Source organism: Littorina saxatilis, linkage group LG16, assembly GCF_037325665.1.
Source record: "Littorina saxatilis isolate snail1 linkage group LG16, US_GU_Lsax_2.0, whole genome shotgun sequence".
NCBI lineage: Eukaryota > Metazoa > Mollusca > Gastropoda > Littorinimorpha > Littorinidae > Littorina > Littorina saxatilis.
In genome coordinates this window covers 1,404,324-1,423,446 of record NC_090260.1, presented here as the reverse complement: position 1 = coordinate 1,423,446, position 19,123 = coordinate 1,404,324, and the positions used below count along the sequence as shown (strand labels likewise).

Here is a 19,123-nt window from a genome sequence, read left to right as displayed (position 1 = left end):
TTATGCACGTGCATTCATTATTTATTGCACGTGCATTACAGATTTTGATTTTCTGCAAGTGCACAAAAGGTGAATTACTACACGTGCACTGAATGTAATTGATGGGAAAGTTTTAAAGCGAAAACAGTATGTACAAGAATGTTCCGACCTTTAGCGAGCTAATACCTGCTATTCAGACTTTGTCGTGTGACAGACGTTTTCTTCCACACGAGATTACGTTGGTGGCTAACGAAGCAGTTTAGTTAGGCTGAGTTAGACATCAACTAATCGAGTGTGTAAGAAAACTCTGTCACACGACCAAGTCTGAATAGCATTTATGTCTCACAGCTTCAATGGAGGAGAGAACACGAACGTTTTACGTACTCAAGCTTTGACAAGCCTAACCTCTTCAGCCATGATTGTGGAGAGATCTACTTCTTTCACGGAACTGACCGAACAACTATGAATGACGTCACAGTCTATATCTTTTGAAGCATCGATTTCTTGATGACGTCTTTCTGTGTCCGATTGCTCGAATAGATTGTTCTTTTTGATTCCTTTGTCTTCTCTGTACACAACTCTGTCCTTCATAATTCAGACTGACAGGCCCCATTAGCGAGCCACTTTCCAATGGCAGCTAAACTCGCGTATAGATACAATACTGTCGTCTAGGATTTCGTTTGCAATATTCTCAGTGTTGGCGAATTTGTGAAACAGAGCAAACGAGAAACAGCAGGAAAAATGAAAGCGATGTGTGCAGTTTTTGGCTTTTAGAGGGACGATTGCAAGTTTGACTCCGTTCTTGTCAAGCTCCGGAAGCTACATACAATCTTGCACACGTTTGCTTTAGTATGTGATAACCGGCAAGGTGCTGACTTTCGTTTGTGCATTGTTGATGGTGAATGCATGTTAATTTATTTTTAATATACTTTCTTATGTGATAACCAATGTGCTGTATTTTCTCAGGACAAAAAACAAATGTTTATTTTGAATGTTTTATGTATGTTATTATTACGGACACAAACGCTCAGCAATGCAATTTCTCTTTTAGAGATTAATAAAGTTATTGTATTGTATTGTATTGTATTGTAGTAGTGGCAAAGAAAGAAAGCGTGTGGCATTACCAGCTTGTCTCTACTGGTGTCTCTTTGTTGATATGCTATCATTCGCTTTTTTTAATACCCAGAAGCACAACATTGACACTACGCAACTGAAATTTAGACGGTGTTTTTTTTAGACTGCCGTCTGTTTTCATTCTTTTTTTTTCCTAAAAAATGTAATTCTTTTGTCAATCGGTGCAGGTAAAGTTTTGTAATGATCTTCCTATGTGACAAGCACCTAATAAAGTACATCCCAGCTAAGTATTTCCCGTGTGAGGCAGACGTCAAATTAGATATCTAAAGCAAAAATTAAATAAAACTTCTACAGAAAAATATATTCTCGTTACAAGCCGCTCTCTTAATTTTGTTTCCAGTTACGCTGAGGATACCCACAAGCCGACACACAAACGGCACAGTATGGACCAACTTGACGCAGCGTAAGTTCTGGCAATAGTCTTATAATTCTCGCTTATTTTATGACAGGTCGTGTTTAATAATACTTCAGAGTTTTTGTGTTGATAATTATAATAATTTTTTCATAATTGTAATATTGTATGCGTTCGTGTTTTTTTCACACGGATTTCTCTGACAATCGTTTGCATGTGTGTGTGTGTGTGTGTGTGTGTGTGTGTGTGTGTGTGTGTGTGTGTGTCTATGTGTGTGTGTGTGTGTGTGTAGGTACTTTTTATATGCATTTGAGGTGGATCAGATTAAAATTTAGAAAGGTAAAAGGTATACACAAAAACTGTCTCCATTCATTTGCTGTTGTTTTTGATTCAATTTTACTTAAGTGTATGTTCATTCATCTTCCTTTTTTTTTAATTCCAGATTTGACCTTTTTCTTCAAAATCCTAGAAACTGCTGACGAGGTCAACACATACTTATCAGAATAGTGGGATACACAACAAATTTCGCTGGGAAAAAATCTTTAATTTTTGCATGTCCAGTCATTTGCAATCTTCAGTGATTAGCATACATCTTCACTTTGGAAGACTACGCCAATCAGTAATCCGACTTCCACCCACCCTGACTATTTTAACGGTTTGTTTGTTTTCTCTTTTTTGGGGGAAAAGAAAGGTGGAAGTTTAAACAAGTGCAATGCTGACAGCATATGGAATGGTCAAGAGACAGCCTAAGCAAAAAAAATCATGTGAGCATAGCACAGCAGGAGTTGACATCACCGCACTGCAAGAACGTTTTTCACGAGTATTCAGTGTCACGATGGTGCTGGACGTGATGACGAAGACGACGTGAGAATTCATATAGTTCGCATGCATTAAGATTTAATTGTGATGGTTTGCAATGATGGTCCAACAACCTTCGGTCAAGCTTCTACGTTCGAGGCTGCTAATGACACACACCAGCTTCTATCTAACCTACATAAAGAGCAGAAACTGTTCCAAGCAGACTGCGTACACCGTGATCAAAACCTGCAAACATCCGACCATACATGCAACATTTGCCCCAAAGACTATTGTGAGATATCAAGAGCACAGGGAAAGGTCAGCAACATTTTTCAAATGTTGACATACGAAAATTTTCAAAGAGCTAAACTTCTGTCTAGTTTTTATGGTCTGAAATGTCATATTATTGGTGTTTGGGATGAAGAAGATGATACTTGCGCCAGTAACAGTAAAGGGAAACTTAAAGGTCTCTTGCTTAAGATAGGACTTTGTGGACTTTTACGGTTGATGTTTCCGGGAAAATCGGCCATCATTTTTCCAGAGCTACCTGAACTTACGGCTAGCATGGAAATGTATGTATGTATTTACTGGCACGTATCTTACGCAATTCGGGGTGTACAAGAAAAACTTAAATATCTAAAGGTCATATATTGTCAGGAAGTCAAAATCCAATCACAAAAGGCAGGAAAAATTGCGCACTCAAAGACATCTGATGCTGCACAAAAAAAAGTGATGAGAAAAAATAATTCGGTCGCATCCACTGAAAAGGATTTTCGAAAAATCGATATGAATTCTTGCTCCCTGAACACGTGGACATCAAAAAATGACAAAAACAAGATGATAGGCATTGAACAAAACAATTCGATTAATGAACAGCCAGAAAAGGCCGGTTTAAATGAACAAATTAATCTCGGCTCTAATGATGAAAACGGCAATGAAAATCTCATCGCAGCATACTACACACCTGACAAAGCGCGCAGAATACCATATACTGGGCACAGATCCGACAGAGCAGTCTTTCCGAGCGTTGGCTTGAAGGGTGACACTGAGGAAATACCCGAGAGAAATGAGTCTGATAAACACAGCGATAAGAGTGTTCCGGGCGGTGACAACAAGGACGCTTCTGCCGCGTTGCCACCACATACACAAGAGACCGAAAGTTGCAGAACTCCGGACAGCAGCCGCACTCAAGGAATTCAGGAAGTGCCTGAAGATGTTAGTGGACGTGACAACAGAGAAGCGACAGAAAAGGCTGAATCATACGACAAGACCGACCAAGAATGTGTGGAAGGAGACACGAACGATTGCTGCTCAGAATCTTGCAGCGAGGATACAGGAGCTAATGGAGCAGAAGTTGGAACTCAGCAGTCATTACAAACAGCAGGAACAGATTCTCCAAATTTCTTGATCGATGAAGAGGACGAAGGGAAAACACCCAAGTCATTTCGAAGTGTTGTCAGTTTCTCAGATGACAATAGTTTGAACAGTTCAGAGTTAAATACACCAGACACAGAAGCTGGAACTACAGATATTGTACAGTCCATCTCACAAGCTGATGCTGAAGCTCAGTCCACGGAAAATGGTAGTGAAAATGAAAGCGTCGGTGAAAGCGACCAGGTGAAAACGGATCAAAGTAAGGACGCAGATGATCCCTGCCCAGAAGACACTTCTTTGTCAGAATCGGTAACACACAGAACAGATGCAGGTGAACGGACTATGTCCTCGGAAACATTCTCTTCGAACAATGATTCACCACCGAATCTGATGTGTGAGGTTGAAGATTGTGTGATTGATGTTAAAAAACAGCTTTCGGGTGTGTTGCACACAGCACCGATCGACCGGGGACTACTAGAAGGAAAAAAGCAGTCACCTTCAAGTCAACCTGGTGTACCTTGTCCGCCAACATTGAATGAACAGAAACTGGCCCCCCGTGTACAATCTTTCCCTGGACAACAGACGCCTGGGTTAGATTCACCACTGGGTGCATCTCAAAGGCCAGCCGAGCAAGAGAGGCTTGAGCTAGACAAAGAAAGAAGTTTGCACTGGACGTTGCACAGATTTCGGCCTCGAGATTCGGTTAGATCGAGACCAAGGCATTCAGATCAGGCTGGAACTCAAACTCAGACGATCCCGGCTGATTTGCGACAAAGAATGCGACAGAGGAATTACAGGATTGCTTCCATGCTTCATCTCGTGTCATCTTTGCCTGTCGGTGTGGTAGAACTCGCTGACGCGGGTCTATACTACGACGAAGACACAGATGAAATATGCTGCTACAAGTGTTCTTGGAGGATTTCCAGGCGAGGCTTCTGTGATGTTCAGGATCTAGCTAACACGCATTTGTGTTCTCTTAACACAGGAGGTGATGTGACAACCAGCCAAGGGAGGGAAGCTGATAGAGAGGATGATCAAACAGCACGCACGTCTGAAGCAGACCGAGACGTTGCCAGGCAAGATTGCCTACAGCGTGGAAGTGCCTGCAGTGAACCTAAACCAGTCACAGGGCACAGTATGCCTGCCGTTGACACTTGTTTCATTGGCAGTTCAGCATTGGCACATGTTTCATTGGAAGAGGATGCATCAACTGAAACAGCGGAAACATCAGAACTCCCATCATTTTGTGAGCATACCACTTGTGAAGATAGTAGATTCTGCATCAATGCGTTTTCTGAAGTCCAAACTCGTGCGTCACATACAGGAGACACCTCTCATCCAATCACCTGTGCAAGTGGTGTTACATCGACGGAACAAGTCGTTACAACCGCAAACCACCAACCTGCAGAAGACGACGACAGCATATCTTCTTTTGACGTAGACTACCATGAAAGTAGAACGACCAGTCAAAGTGATAGTGACACTGCTTCCCTTGAAACTGAGAGTAGCGGTGATGAATTCAGTTACTGAGAGAGTTTGCTGAAGGAAATTACAACTGGCAGGGACAAGATGTGTCCTTTTGATATTGTGAAAGTGTACTGTAAGTGCAAAACAACATAAAAATATCACATTTAGGCTAACTAATTGAAAGGTCAGAAAACCAAACAGCCAATCGTCCGACGGTCCGTCGTTTTGGTTGTGACTAAATTTGAGGGTGTTGCTTTATGAACATAAACTGAGTTAAATATATATTGCGATTGTTTCACCTTTTTTGAAACCACAGAATCGGTCGTTTTTTGTTGTTGTTGTGTTTTTGTATGTGTATGTCTATGTGTCTGACTGTCTGTGTTTTTGCTATCTGCCTACAGGTCTGTTGCAGAAACTAAATTTTTCAGAGGTTCTTGCCTTCAAAAAATGTGTTTCATATTGTCAGACATTTTAATATGTTTCTGTGCATGCGTGTGCGGGTTGGGTGGTGGTGAGCATCAGTGTATCTGTTTGTATATGTGACTGTCGTATCTGTTTTTCTGTCTGTCTGTTTCCACTTTTTTTGTATGAATGATTTCTCTTTATAGTGTGTATGAGATGTATGTTGTCCACACTGAACATATTGTGATTTGTTTCTCAGTCCACACAATAATTGTTGTGAAGAAAATCGTTTTGAAGCACATGGCAATTATGTATCTGATATTGTAAAACCAAAATAGATAGTTGGCACAGAACAAGATTTCCTTCAAACTTCGATTAACAGATTGTTGGAGTTGTGGTGTATTTGTTCTCTTTATTGTACAATTGAGGAGGGGTTAGCAGGATGATGTTGATAATGTAAGGAAGATTTGTGTATTGACACACACGCTGCTAGTAATTGTTGGAAAAAACAGTTGATAAGAAAACAGAACAGAATGTGAATGGCAGCGTAAAGATAAACATTTAACACGCACAACATAGTAATATCGGTTTTAATTATAAACGTAAAAGACACAGAACCAAATATGGATTTGGTGAAAGTAAATCGGAGTTTAAGTTTTGATGATCAGGTAAAAAATAAAACACCATTAAAATCATACACAAGAATGCAAGCAAAAAATGTAATGGATGTGATGGTCTCTTGAAGAAGATTGGGTTAAACCAGTCCACTGACCCCAGTAACTTTTGCTATTTGATTGATGGTATTGATCAGCAAACGCAGCAGGGTATAATTGGTTTTTTTTCAAAAGAATTTGACATTTGGGGGAAAAAACGAGTACAACGGGAAGGTATCAGACACAGTATTTTAATTGTTTAATATGTGATAGTGTGATTGACAACAGGTAGATCGTTAAATTGGTTCTGTCTACCACACTTGATGGTTTTTATTGCAGAATGACTTTTGGGATTTTTTTGTTCGCTTCAATAGACACAGATGGATTTTTCCTCTTGTCTGTAAAACATGTCTCTTTTTTTTCTTCTATTGAAACTTTACACTGTCCGAACATACTTCTGTGTAAGAACTACACTATTTTGTTTTGCTCTTTTTACTAATGTTCGTCATGCTGTAGTTTGTTATAATGTCCTTTCTTATTGTTTTTGTTTTGTTACGTGATATGTGTTTATTGTGTCGATGGGAATTCTCCTTCTGTGTTAGTTAGTTGCTTTTAGATTTCTTCACAACCCTATTAACCTAAATCCAAATAACCTAAATGTTTTGACAACTCTCGTGAAGCACGTCATAAATTTAAATTGCTTTGGTGTCTTGTATATTGTATACATTTTCTGTGTTACTGCTAGCAGTGTACTGTATATGTTTCTGTTTGCGTTTGTCTGTCTCTTTCTAGCCTATCTGTTTTGACGAATGTGTGCTTTCTTTGCACATGACAGATATTTTGAATTTAGAGCATGTTTATACAAATTTAGAAAACGTTTCCCAGAGTAAAAATGGTTTGCAACTTCATACTTCACTGCCATGAGGGGAAATGGATGTGTGTGTGTGTGTGTGTGTGTGTGTGTGTGTGTGTGTGTGTGTGTGTGTGTGTGTGTGTGTGTGTGTGTGTGTGTGTGTGTGAGTGTGTGTGTGAGTGCTGTCTGTGTCTGGTGAAATTTTAGAAACAAAACTGAAACAAGCACAGACTAGACATACATTACATTTAGACACAGATTTCTTCAAAAATATTTTATTCAGGCAATTTGTTTTTTGTCATGCAATGCACAGAACATAAACGGTACATGTATAATGAATAAGGTGCGATAGGTTACTACAAGGGAAGCAACTTCTCAATAAATAACATTAGTTTGACTTGTACAGAGTGACTTCGCCCGATTGTGTATATCAGTTTTAAACAACGATCCTCCTCGACATTGTGCTGTATCTTTTTTGATCCAGTGGGCCGTAGCTTTAGTTTTGGTGCTCCTCTAAATTTCTCATGCTTTCATTTGCTTACACTTCCTCAATATTAGAAAGAAGGATATTCAAAGCTGCGTTGTGTGGTCAAAAGCGGACCAGCGATAAGCCAAGTGCTGACAAAGCTGTTTTGCAGTCATGTTATTTCACAAAAGCTTTATCAATCCGCAGTGATGACCAAATAGAGGGAAAGGTCAAGGAGTTATGATCATGAGTAAGGGTCTTGCAGCAGAGTTGAGAAATCTGGGAGCCCTGTGTCAGCGAATGGGGTGTTGTTTCTCATGACATAGAAGGAACAGTGTCTCAATGGAAACACACCACAACAAGATGCAGCGAACGTCACAAGATGCTGTTTAGCATACTATGATCATATTCCCTTGACTGATTGCTACCAAAAGCTTGATTGCAGACCGATCTCACCAGTCGCCTCATACGCCACATTTTTCGACCATTACAATCTTGTCCAAGAATCCCAGGCGCAAAAAGTAGAGAGCGAGTGCTTTCTGTTCTATGAGTTAGTCCATTTGAAATCATATTGCAAGGAAATGTATGACGGCTTACTTGTGCCAAAAGCTGGGGTTACCCCTTATCACGTGATAATTACTAATTAACGCTGTCAGTTACTGTTTTCACTCGTTAGTTACTCATTTTCACGGGATAATTAGTAATTTTCACGGGAAAATGACTAATTTTTAGTTTTGGCACTAGCTATCCGTCAGGAAGTGAGCCAAAACTAAAAATTAGTAATTAACAGGTGAAAGTTAGTAATTCCCGGGAAAATTAGTAATAAACACGTGAAAATTGTAATTATCAAGGGAAAATGACTCATTATGAGGTTTTGGCACTAGTAAGCCCTATGACGGCTTACTAGTGCCAAAACCTGGGGTTACCCATTATCACATGATAATTACTAATTAACGCTGTCAGTTACTGTTTTCACCTGTTAGTTACTCATTTTCACGGGAAAATTACTAATTTTTAGTTTTGGCACTAGCAATCCGTCAGGAAGTGAGCCAAAACTAAAAATTAGTAATTAACAGGTGAAAGTTAGTAATTATTCCGGGAAAATTAGTAATAAACACGTGAAATAATTTTCCCTTGATAATTACAATTATGAGGTTTTGGCACTAGTAAGCCGTCATAGAAATGCTTGTTAAGTGTACATCATAAGTACAGTGACGTCAAATAATCATTGCAGGTGACTTGGTTAGTTGCTCAGTGAAGATTGTTTCATGGGATTTAAAGGTATAAGGTGGCCGAATACTGTAAGGACCAAGATGTTCCTGTCCAAAAATGACACAAAGAAGAAAAAAGTGCAACAATTTAAACAACGTCTTTTTTCTGTTAAAATATTCATAAAATGTATAAATATGAAAACAACAATATGCCTGCGGCTTCATAACAAACTTAGAATCAGAAATAAATAAGCAAATCTCAGTTTCAGACAGTCAGGTAATTTCATAGTATAAAAACAGCCAGTCACTTTAACGCACACAAATCAACCGGAAGTTTGCACACAAGAGTAATTAGATTAATCAAGGGCAAGAGAAAACAATGTTGGAGACATGTATACAGAATTGAATAGAATTGAATTGAATTGAACTTTATTTATGGAGGGTAACAGAATAAGCAATGTAAACATGCTTTTTTTCATCCGTCCCTCGCCCATTGAGGGTAACTCGATTAATAACAAGAAGAAATAGAAGTTAAGTTAATTAAAATACAATTTACATAATTAACATGTCAAACAATTAATTGGACATTTCAAAATGCATTATGAATATCAAGCTATGATAAAATATTATCACAGAATTATTTACTTGTTTTAAAGAGAAACATCATGTAGAGTTCCTTGAATGATGTTCCACTGACTTGCATTTTAATTATATCAGGAATGGAAGTCCACAATAGGGCAAGGTAAAGAGAGAGAGAGAGAGAGAGAGAGAGAGAGAGAGAGAGAGAGAGAGAGAGAGAGAGAGAGAGAGAGAGAGAGAGAGAGAGAGAGAGAGAGAGAGAGAGTACGAGGTTCTGTGTTTGTCTAAATATATCCAACCGGCCACTGACGTCTAATGAATTCCCGAACAGTTTTAACAATATTTATATTACCAGAAAACTTACATTCAAATCATCTTCCATTCGTGTAAGAATATTAATAAAACGACTATAAAAAGATTAGTGTACAACAATATAGGCATGACTAAACGTCATTGATTTATCTTTGAAACTTCCCTCTTGTCCATCTACACACATTACCATTAAACTTTTCTTTCCTACATTGGTAAGCACTTTGTAAACTGCAGCTGAACTCATATCCCTTGCAACAAAGGTTTCTGCTGAAAGCAGTCAATTGGTTATTGTTGTTGTTGTTGTTGTTGTTGTTGTTGACGACGTCGTCGTTGCTTAAACTACACTCCAGTATGTGCACTTGGATTGAAGATTTTCACTACAACAATTCATATAAGATTTAGTAACGTGTGTGTACATCCATTCAGTACTTGTCCTCATCTCTTTACCTCATCCCTCTCCTCTTCGTCTTCTTCACAATTGTATCTAAATATTTTAACAATATTGTTTTCTGTGAGATCTTTCAAACGTTCAAAAAGGGCATCAGGTACTTGAAACACTCTGTAGATTGATAACCTCACTCTTGATAAGTACAGGTATTCAAAACCTCAGTTGCTCTTAAATGTATTTTTAAAGCATTACTGTTCCGACTGAAGCAAAATGTAACATGTTGGCTTCCTTTACATAATTATATGGCAATAATGACGTCTTTGTTTTCAAAACAACACCTACAGCAACAGGATATTTACAAACCTTAGTCTTTCAATGTATATCACCCAGGAAGTACTGAGATCCTTGTCAGATGGTTTGGTAGTAGGCCCAATGCAAGCACGCTGAAAAAAACAAAAACAGAACATAAGCTCAAACAGAAGCTCTGAGAAACGAATGACAATATGGCAGTTCAAGATAAACAATAAAACCTCTCACCTGCAGTCACTTTTTCCATCTATATATATATACGACTTGTGTCTGTCTGTCTGTCTGTCTGTCTGTGTGTGTGTGTGTGTGTGCGCGATGCACGGCCAAAGTTCTCGATGGATCTGCTTCAAATTTGGTGGGCATATTCAGGTACACCCGGGACAGGACACAACCTGGTCGATATTTCAACACGTGCTCTCAGCGCGCAGCGCTGAACCGATTTTGGTTCCACCTCAGCTACCCGGGCCCCCATACCGACACACCAAAGCTGCTAGACCACATCACAACGCCAAAGTTCTCGGTGGATCTTTTTCAAATTTGGACACCGTATTCAGCTACACCCCGGACACAATATCATCGATGAGATATTTCAACACGTGCTCTCAGCGCGCAGCGCTGAACCGATTTTGGTTTTTCTGTTCATTTCACCATTCCCAGTAACTCTTCCTTATCTTCTCCATGTTTTCAGCGTTTACCTCCCTTCCTTCGTATGGTGCACTATAGTATGAGGGGGCATCTTCGGATATTCCCGGCGTTCTGTTACTATTTTTAGAAGGTCACCGCAGTGTCCAGAACGTAAATTGGACCCGTAAATTATCCTCACTGTAAAAGTGCAAAGGTCAAATCAATTTATAGCCACGCGAAAAATACACTGTCATCTATCTCTCTATATATACGGCTTCTCTGTGTTTTTGTGTCTGTGTGTGTGTGTGTGTGTGTGTGTGTGTGTGTCTCTATGTGGGCAACACCTGTGGATTGTTCAGTTCTGTTTGTGATGTGGTCTGGCGGCTTTTGTGTATTTGTATGTACTGGCCTTCCTTTGAGAAGCCATAACAGTTCAAAAGGGCTTAGAGATAAGCTCTAAATTGCTCAATCCTGTTTGAGTGGAGTTCGCCTCCAAAGGTGATTAACACGGTTACATTCGTCGACAAGGATGGGACTCTATATGGTCAGGAATGGCATTATGGCCACTGAATCATTTTCCTGCTGTTCCCATTCCACGAATCTGGGAGGGACATAAGCTTGACGGGTCCATTGTTCGGACCCGGCGAAGCCGGCGTACGGCTCTAAGTACTTCTTCCCGGCGAAGCCGGCTACCCGGCGAAGCGGGTATTCATCTAGTATCGAATATGCCTGCTGTTTCCTAACATGAACTTGTTTTCCGATTGTCGTGCTTGATTTATTTTGTTATCCATAAATTATCTGTTTTGTTTGTTGCTAAACACAGCAGTCGACTCAGTTAAGCTGCACATAGATTAAAAGCGTGTATTCAAAGCTGAACACTTTGGCAAGCAATCCCGGTGCGAACTCCCTTTTAACTCATTTGTGACACTTCCATATTATTCTACTCTATGTAACCCACTGGCATTGCGCCAAAATGGCTCAAAGGAAGTCAGCGTTCGATGGGCCTTTCAGGGTTTTTTCTCGATCGTTCAATACTATTATTCTGCTTTCAATTTTTGAAAAAATGTCATTGCGCAAAAGGTCAAAAGAGAACATTACTCGTTCTTTCATATCACTGGCCGTCGACAATTTAGCAAGCATCGATTAAACTTGAAAGCGTGTTGATATTCTGCAGTGCGTAAACGGCTGCTTCATGACTTTGCCTTGCGGTGTGTACAAACAATTACAGTTAATTATGTGCAGAGGCGCAGGGGATGTCATCCAGATTTTCAGCTTCCATATCATTACGAAGAAACCGGTTTTGCATTAGTGCTTTTTCAGTCAACCACATAATTGAAGAGCTTACCTTTGTTGTCTATATGTTGCTTCCTTTCATAAGGGCTTGGTGAAATAGAATTTGTATCCTGCATAGGAGGAAATGCATTCCACATAGCTACTTGGTTTCTAAAGTGATTCATTTTCCGAAAAACGCAGCGGCGGTCCGTGAATTCGTTTGAATGTTGAAGTTACATTAACTTGACAGTTGGCGCTTTCGATAGAATGATTTGCATTTGAACTTTCAAAAGGCACTTCACGCTTCATGTTGCTCTTGTTTGTCACCCAATACAATATTGATATTTCTCTTACTTCCTTTGCCATGCAGACACGACTGCTAAGATGGGAGGTTCAAGGCAATATGACATGCACATAAAACAACGGATGTGCTTTTTGAAACACATGATGTAATCAGTAGAAAGACGAACACTGAGTGGACACGTAAGCAAAGACAGTGGAAGGCGGGATATTATATTACCTCCCTGCACAACCAGTGTCTTATTAGACAAAACTCTAAAGGGAAGTAACTCTACAGTTTCAAAATAGCTGCGCCCTAAGCACATGGATCACTGAAGTGTTTTATTTGAGTGTGTTTCTGCGTGTTTCTGAGTTCAGCATGTCGAGTGGTCAATGTATTCAAGTGCGTTCCGCTTGTCAAGATTTCACGTTTTTTGTGGTTTTTGTGTCACTGTTTCTCTAATTTTCAAAGAATATGCATGAAATTTGGTCCAAAGAGAACATGTATATCTAGCTTTTGTTATACCAAATTGTTGGTAAGTCTGATACTTTTGAATATTTGATGATTTGATTTTCATGAATATAAATAATTTCGCAAATATAATTTAGGATCCAGCAAAGCAAAACCACAAATAATTTTCAAAATCTGATATAACAAAAGCTTTAAAATATTGTAGATTATAAAATGAGGCAGATAGGACCTAAAAACAATTAAGTAAGAATATCGCAATTCCGTAAACTGATTTTCGAGTTTTTTCATTAAATTTATTTTTGAGAGAAAACCAGTAAAGATAGGCAACATTACAATATGTTTCCTGAAAATTAGGTATGTGTTGATGATTTGGGCCAAATTCTAACTCAAACAACCAAACCAAACTGAAAACACAAAATTGGAACAAAAATACCCAAATTTCAGCTGATTCTGCTACCTTTTAAGTAAGCTTACCTTGTGAATTTTGTAGTGAAAGGTTGAGGGGCCATACATATACGAAACAGTGCCAAATAAGTTGAAGGAAAGGTGAAAAGGAAAAACTAAAGACAAAAAAACTATGAACCAATAGATACGAAACTGACCTTGTTTATGCCACGCACGCACACAGCCGTAATTATATTATGCAGGTATATCAATTACGTTGACATAATGACATAATGCAACCTTGCGAAATTCTGAAATTGCATATATTATGATCAAAGTCTGTCTTTACTGACCTCAGTGACGCAGGTGTGCAAACACATTGAGGTAAGATTATGTAGTTGGGTTACGTGCAATTTGATACTTGTTCTACATTTAAGGCCAAGCAGTCACGGAGTTTTTATTGTGTGTCATATTTCATCAATTGAAGCGCTTTGCAAAATGATAGCCTACTTTTGAAGCGACTTCTATATTGTCAGTATCTCATTTGAAGTATTCTGGCTATCATGTTTCGTCTCCTGACACATGGCTCAGACTTCGTGAATTCTGGTATTAAAGTCATAATTCTTAGATATAGTATATACAAATGCAAATAGATAAATTGATGAATAAATAGATAAATATATGAAAATAATTTTAAAAATCAGAACAATTACAAGAATACAAATCTATAGTTACGATCAAGAAACTACAATTGGTTCAGACACACGAAGCTTTTGATGTGTGTATTCTTGAATAGCAAATTAACGTTTTTCGTCCAAAGGTTTGTCTTGATACCAGTGTTTTGAATTATGTTATCTCAAAGAAATGTCCTTGCTAATGCTTAAAAAGGCTTTTTATCAGTTTCGACAGGGCGGGTCTGTACCTGACAAACCGGTGTAACTTAATTTAGGCTAGCAGGGAAACGTGCAGACTAGGTACGTGAAGAAGTTATCATAAGTTGCCTGCAGTTAGGTCAGTGTCTCCGGTAATGCAGATGGTACATTATTCTATGCGGGATTTAGTCAGAATCGAGCAAGGAAAGAGTTACTACTTACTGCTTTTCAAGTGTTTACCCGGACACGAGTATCTAAAGCAGGCACGCAGAAACGGTAATTTTATGTCTGCACTTGCCGTCCTCTGGTCATACGGACATACACTCTTCAAAAAAAGTTACGGATCACTTTCTTAAGAGCACGCCACACAAAACAGACAAGACCGAATTCTTTAATTTAATTTTTTTTTTATATAATTCAACAACCAAGGAGTAATGACAAACAAAGCAAAGATCGAACGCGGCAGCGACAATTTAGCTAGAGTGTATCAAACGTGACAACCCTCGAAAATGGAATTCACAACAATGTGAATCAGTGTCAATAACGCGTGTGCCCTCCGTTGTGTGCCAGGCATTCAACACATCGTTGGCGCATGGAGTGGATCAGGTTGCATATGAATGCTCTGGGAACTCCGTGTTCCACTCCTGCTGGAACCATTGCAGCAGTTGACCCAGATTGGCAGGAGGAGGGTGATGTTGCTGTACCCGACGACAAAGCTCGTCCCACATGTGCTCTATGCGGTTCAGGTCCGGGCTGTTGACTGGCCACAGCATCCTGTTGACCCTGGCCTGCTGGATGAAGGTGTTTACAGCTGCAGAGCGATGGTGAACGTTGTCATCCTGAAGAATCGCACGAGGGCCGATCGCTTGGAGGGCTGGAACGACCAGGTGTTGCAGGATCTCATTCTGGTAGCAGACACCGGTCAAGTTGCCCACTGCATGATACAGAGGTGTCCTTAGACGTGTGCTGATCCCTCCCCAGACCATCACAGAGCCTCCGCTAAAACGCTGTCGTTCAAGAACAGCGCATTCTGCGAAGCGCTCTCCGCGACGCCTCCACACTCGGATGCGACCATCAGCAGGTTCCAAGCAAAAGCGGGACTCATCTGTAAACAACACCTGAGCCCACTGCTGACGTTACCACCTCACATGTTGAGTGCACCAGGCTCGGCGAGCTGCTCGGTGATTAGCAGTCAGGGTTGTTCGTCGGACTGGACGCCTTGCACGCAAGCCAAAGTTGTGTAAGCAGTTTCGGATCGTCTGACCACTAACAACAGTGTCGGTGGTAGCTTGTAGGCGTTGCCTAATGTTGTTTGCCGTAACCATTCTTTGTTGCATGGCCTGCCTCTGAATGAAGCGATCCTCTCTTTGTGTGGTGACTCTGGGCTGACCAGAACGTTGTCGCTCCTGCACTCTTCCAGTTGCGTGGAATCTCTGTTTTAGTCTGATGATGACAGAGGGAGCCACTGCAAGCCTCTGGGCCACTTGCCTGGCATCAACACCGTCTTGTAGCCATCCTATTGCCCTTCCTCTATCCAAATCGCTCAGTTTTCTTCGTGGGGGCATGTTGCTACTATGCATAATTGTGTCAGCGTGTCAACCTTTAAACACAAGCTGGTGAGCGATGTTCATAGCCAGGACCCTGTTGTAGCACGTGCATCACAACCTTTTGCCCTGGCATGCGTTTCGCAAATTTCATGGGGCTATAAAAAACACCCTTTTTCTTCCAAAATGCAGAAGCTTTTGAGAAGTACCACAAAGGGAAATAACTCTGCCTGCCTAACAAAATTCTAGGTCAAGATGCATTGCTCATTTGTTAATTCAAACACAATAATCTTTTAATTATTATGTCGATGTTTAATTTTTTGGCAATTTTTTATAATTAGATCCGTTTTTTCAACCATTCCTTGACTTTTTTTGAAGAGTGTATGTCCTTCACGTCAACAGTGGCACAACGTAAATATCAGCCGCCCAAAACAGAACTTAAAACAAAACAAAATAAATGACGTATTTGTAATGACACGCCTACATGTGAGGTCAAGCTCAACATGGTAAGCAATGTCTCAGTCTTTTTTCAAAAACCAACACACACAGTCACACACGTACAAAAATGAGTACAACGACATTAGCAAAAACAGGAAGTAAAAATATCAAGCACGCAATACCCTGCCGTTTCGTACAGTTCCCATACTGCTATGCGAGAGGTCACCTTACGTCAGCCAACGGGAATGTACAAATTCAAGGTAGGATGTGACAAACAATTCTTGTAAAGCCTTGTCATAAAAACGTTATTGTAATGCTTTTGACAAAATGCAAGTAGCCTCTTACGCAACGGTGAAATCGGTTTCACAAGCCTAAGAAGTTACGTTGTGTTATTGAAATTTGTATTCGTGTGTTTTGAGAGGCTGTTTAAACAAGGAACTGTGCGCATAGAGGTATTTCCGTTTCATGAAAAATGCAGACGTCGATTGTTCCGGCATGTATCAGTTGGCCAATCTATAGAATTACGCATTTTTTACATGCTTTTCAACCTGAATCGAAATGTGCAGCGACAACGGATGAATCGCATTCTTATGGACGTTGTTTCTATTAACAATTTGTTTGAACGTTGAAGAACTGAAGTGACTTCTGACTTCCCACTCGACACACTGCTTGCTCGCCACACCTGTGTTCAAAGAAGACATTTTGAGCACACACTAAAATGCTGCCTGAGATATGTACCAGTATCTCGTCTTCTCACGTTATCCCTGCATGTTCACATGTAAGTTCATCATATTGCACACAAAATACACTGCTTATATTTGTATTCCATGTTCTTATAGTTATTTCTGTAAACATCAGCGTCCTCGAGTGTGTTTTAATTCTTCAATTTCCCCGTTTCGTTCAGTCCTCACATCTTCATCTATGTCTCTCTTTTTCTGTCTGTCTGTTTGTGTGTCTGTCTGTCTGTCTTTCTCTGTTTGCTCTCCCTCTCTCTTTCTTTCTCTCTCTCTCTCTCTCTCTCTCTCTCTCTCTCTCTCTCTCTCTCTCTCTCGTTCTTTCTCACACACAGGCTCATGTACACTCACATGAAATTACCCCGATGAAGTGACGTCACATACTATAAGAAGAAGAACCGTTTGAGAATCACTGACTCTGTATCCTAGATGTCACTACTTTTAACTAAGGTTTGTAACAAACGTATCCGTGCAGTCACATCTGCTTGCAATTATTATAGCATTATGGTTGCCATGTAAATACAGAGTCGAACATTTTACTGTCTAAATGAATAAATAATGTGGTAAGATCTTATTTTCTTCTTTTTTGTTGTTATCATATATCTAATGAACCTGCATGTGATCAATTTTGGTGACACTGTGACGTGTGGTTATACTTCCACAGGTACATAAATGACATTTTGCAAGTACTACCTCGCCAAACCCAAATATTCTATTGTATAAATGTCATTCTCTTATGTAATATAATTTTGATATAAATATGTATACCAACCCTCCATTTTCTATACAAAAATTATTGTATTGCTATACTCAAACAACGACCAATATAATTATGCATAATAGTCAATTTTGAGCTCTAAAAGAGCACCAATAGAGTATTCTAGTGACGTACCTACAAGAATAGTTGGTATGAGGCTATAAGCGGAATGTGCCCACTTACTACAGTTGGTCAGAAACTAGTCAGTACCAAAATCAGTTTAAAGGTATTTGTCATGAACTGTGGGCCTACGGCTTACATCAGTTATTATTTTTAAAGGACTGAAGTGGCGGACGTTGCACAAAGTGTCTTTTGTCTGGAATATTATGACCTGTAACGCTCCCAATCAATCTTAATTAACAAGGCACACAAGTCTCGTGGACCTCTCGTATAATACTGTGAGACAGATTATCAAGATCCTTGCTTTCTACGTTGAAGTAAATCTGGTGCCTGTGTTTATGCGACCCTTTGGTATCGATAGGAGAATGCATCCTTTTGAGCAAACACGTTTTTTAGCACTGATTCACATTAAGGGTAAACTTGCGACGTTTATGTGCTTTCTCAATCAGCCTCTCATCTACTGCGCGATATCCGATATTGTTTTTACATGTAGTCAAGTTTTGGAATCGAGACGAGGGTCGTGGTGTATGTGTGTATGTGTTTGTGTGTGTAGAGCGATTCAGAGAAAACTACTGGACCGATCTTCATGAAACTTGACATGAGAGATCCTGAGTATGGTATCTCCAGACTTTTTTCATGTTTTTTTATAAATGTCCTTGATGACGTCATATCCGGCTTTTTGTAAACGTTGAGGCAGCACTGTCACGCTCTCAATTTTCAACCAAATTGGTTGACATTTTGGTCAAGTTATCTTCGACGATACCCGGACTTTGGTATTGCATTTCAGCTTGGAGGTTTAACATTTAATTGATGAGTTTGCTCATTAAAGTTGTCATTAAAATCAATTTTTCGCAAACAGACTCAAAATTGATTGCATCGTATTCTTCATCAAATTCTGAATCTAAAAATATATACATACGTCATGTTTACTCTTAAAATGTGATCACAATTAACGAAAATAGATTAAATAGTCTTACGATGGGAGGTGAGCGATTTCCTTCACGCGGGAAGTGACAAAGCTGTACTGTCTTGGTGAAAAAATACAGTGCGTTCAGTTTCATTCCGTGAGTTCGACAGCTTGACTAAATGTAGTAATTTCGCCTTACGCGACTTGTTATTTAGTTTTATCCCATGACCTGCCTCTTTGTCTCTGTTAGCTGAGGAGGTGATTATTCTTGATAATTCATCACAACCATATGGATAATCCATCACAACCGAGTCTCGATCTCACCTATCATTGGTCATTGGTCATTGTCTTTGATCTCAAGGTACAATTGAATAATTTATAGAGGTCATCTGCATATTTATCGTTAACTCGGAGACTACTTTCTTTAGAAAAACGATTGAAAT

General features: G+C 39.6%; 1 protein-coding gene across 1 annotated transcript; it reads left to right on the top strand.

Moving 5' to 3' along the window:
- The first annotated feature begins 1,451 nt into the window (after nucleotides 1-1,451).
- Nucleotides 1,452-7,058, top strand: LOC138950171 (uro-adherence factor A-like). The gene is made up of 2 exons (XM_070321912.1): nucleotides 1,452-1,516; nucleotides 1,908-7,058. Exon 2 carries the CDS (start codon nucleotides 2,372-2,374, stop codon nucleotides 5,165-5,167), a length of 2,796 nt encoding a protein of 931 aa, XP_070178013.1. The 5' UTR covers nucleotides 1,452-1,516; nucleotides 1,908-2,371; the 3' UTR covers nucleotides 5,168-7,058.
- Nucleotides 7,059-19,123: the final 12,065 nt, after the last annotated feature.

What these genes read in the sequence shown, in the direction of transcription:
- LOC138950171 (XM_070321912.1), top strand. Translation starts at nt 2,372, where the DNA reads ATGGTTTGCAATGATGGTCCAACAACCTTCGGTCAAGCTTCTACGTTC.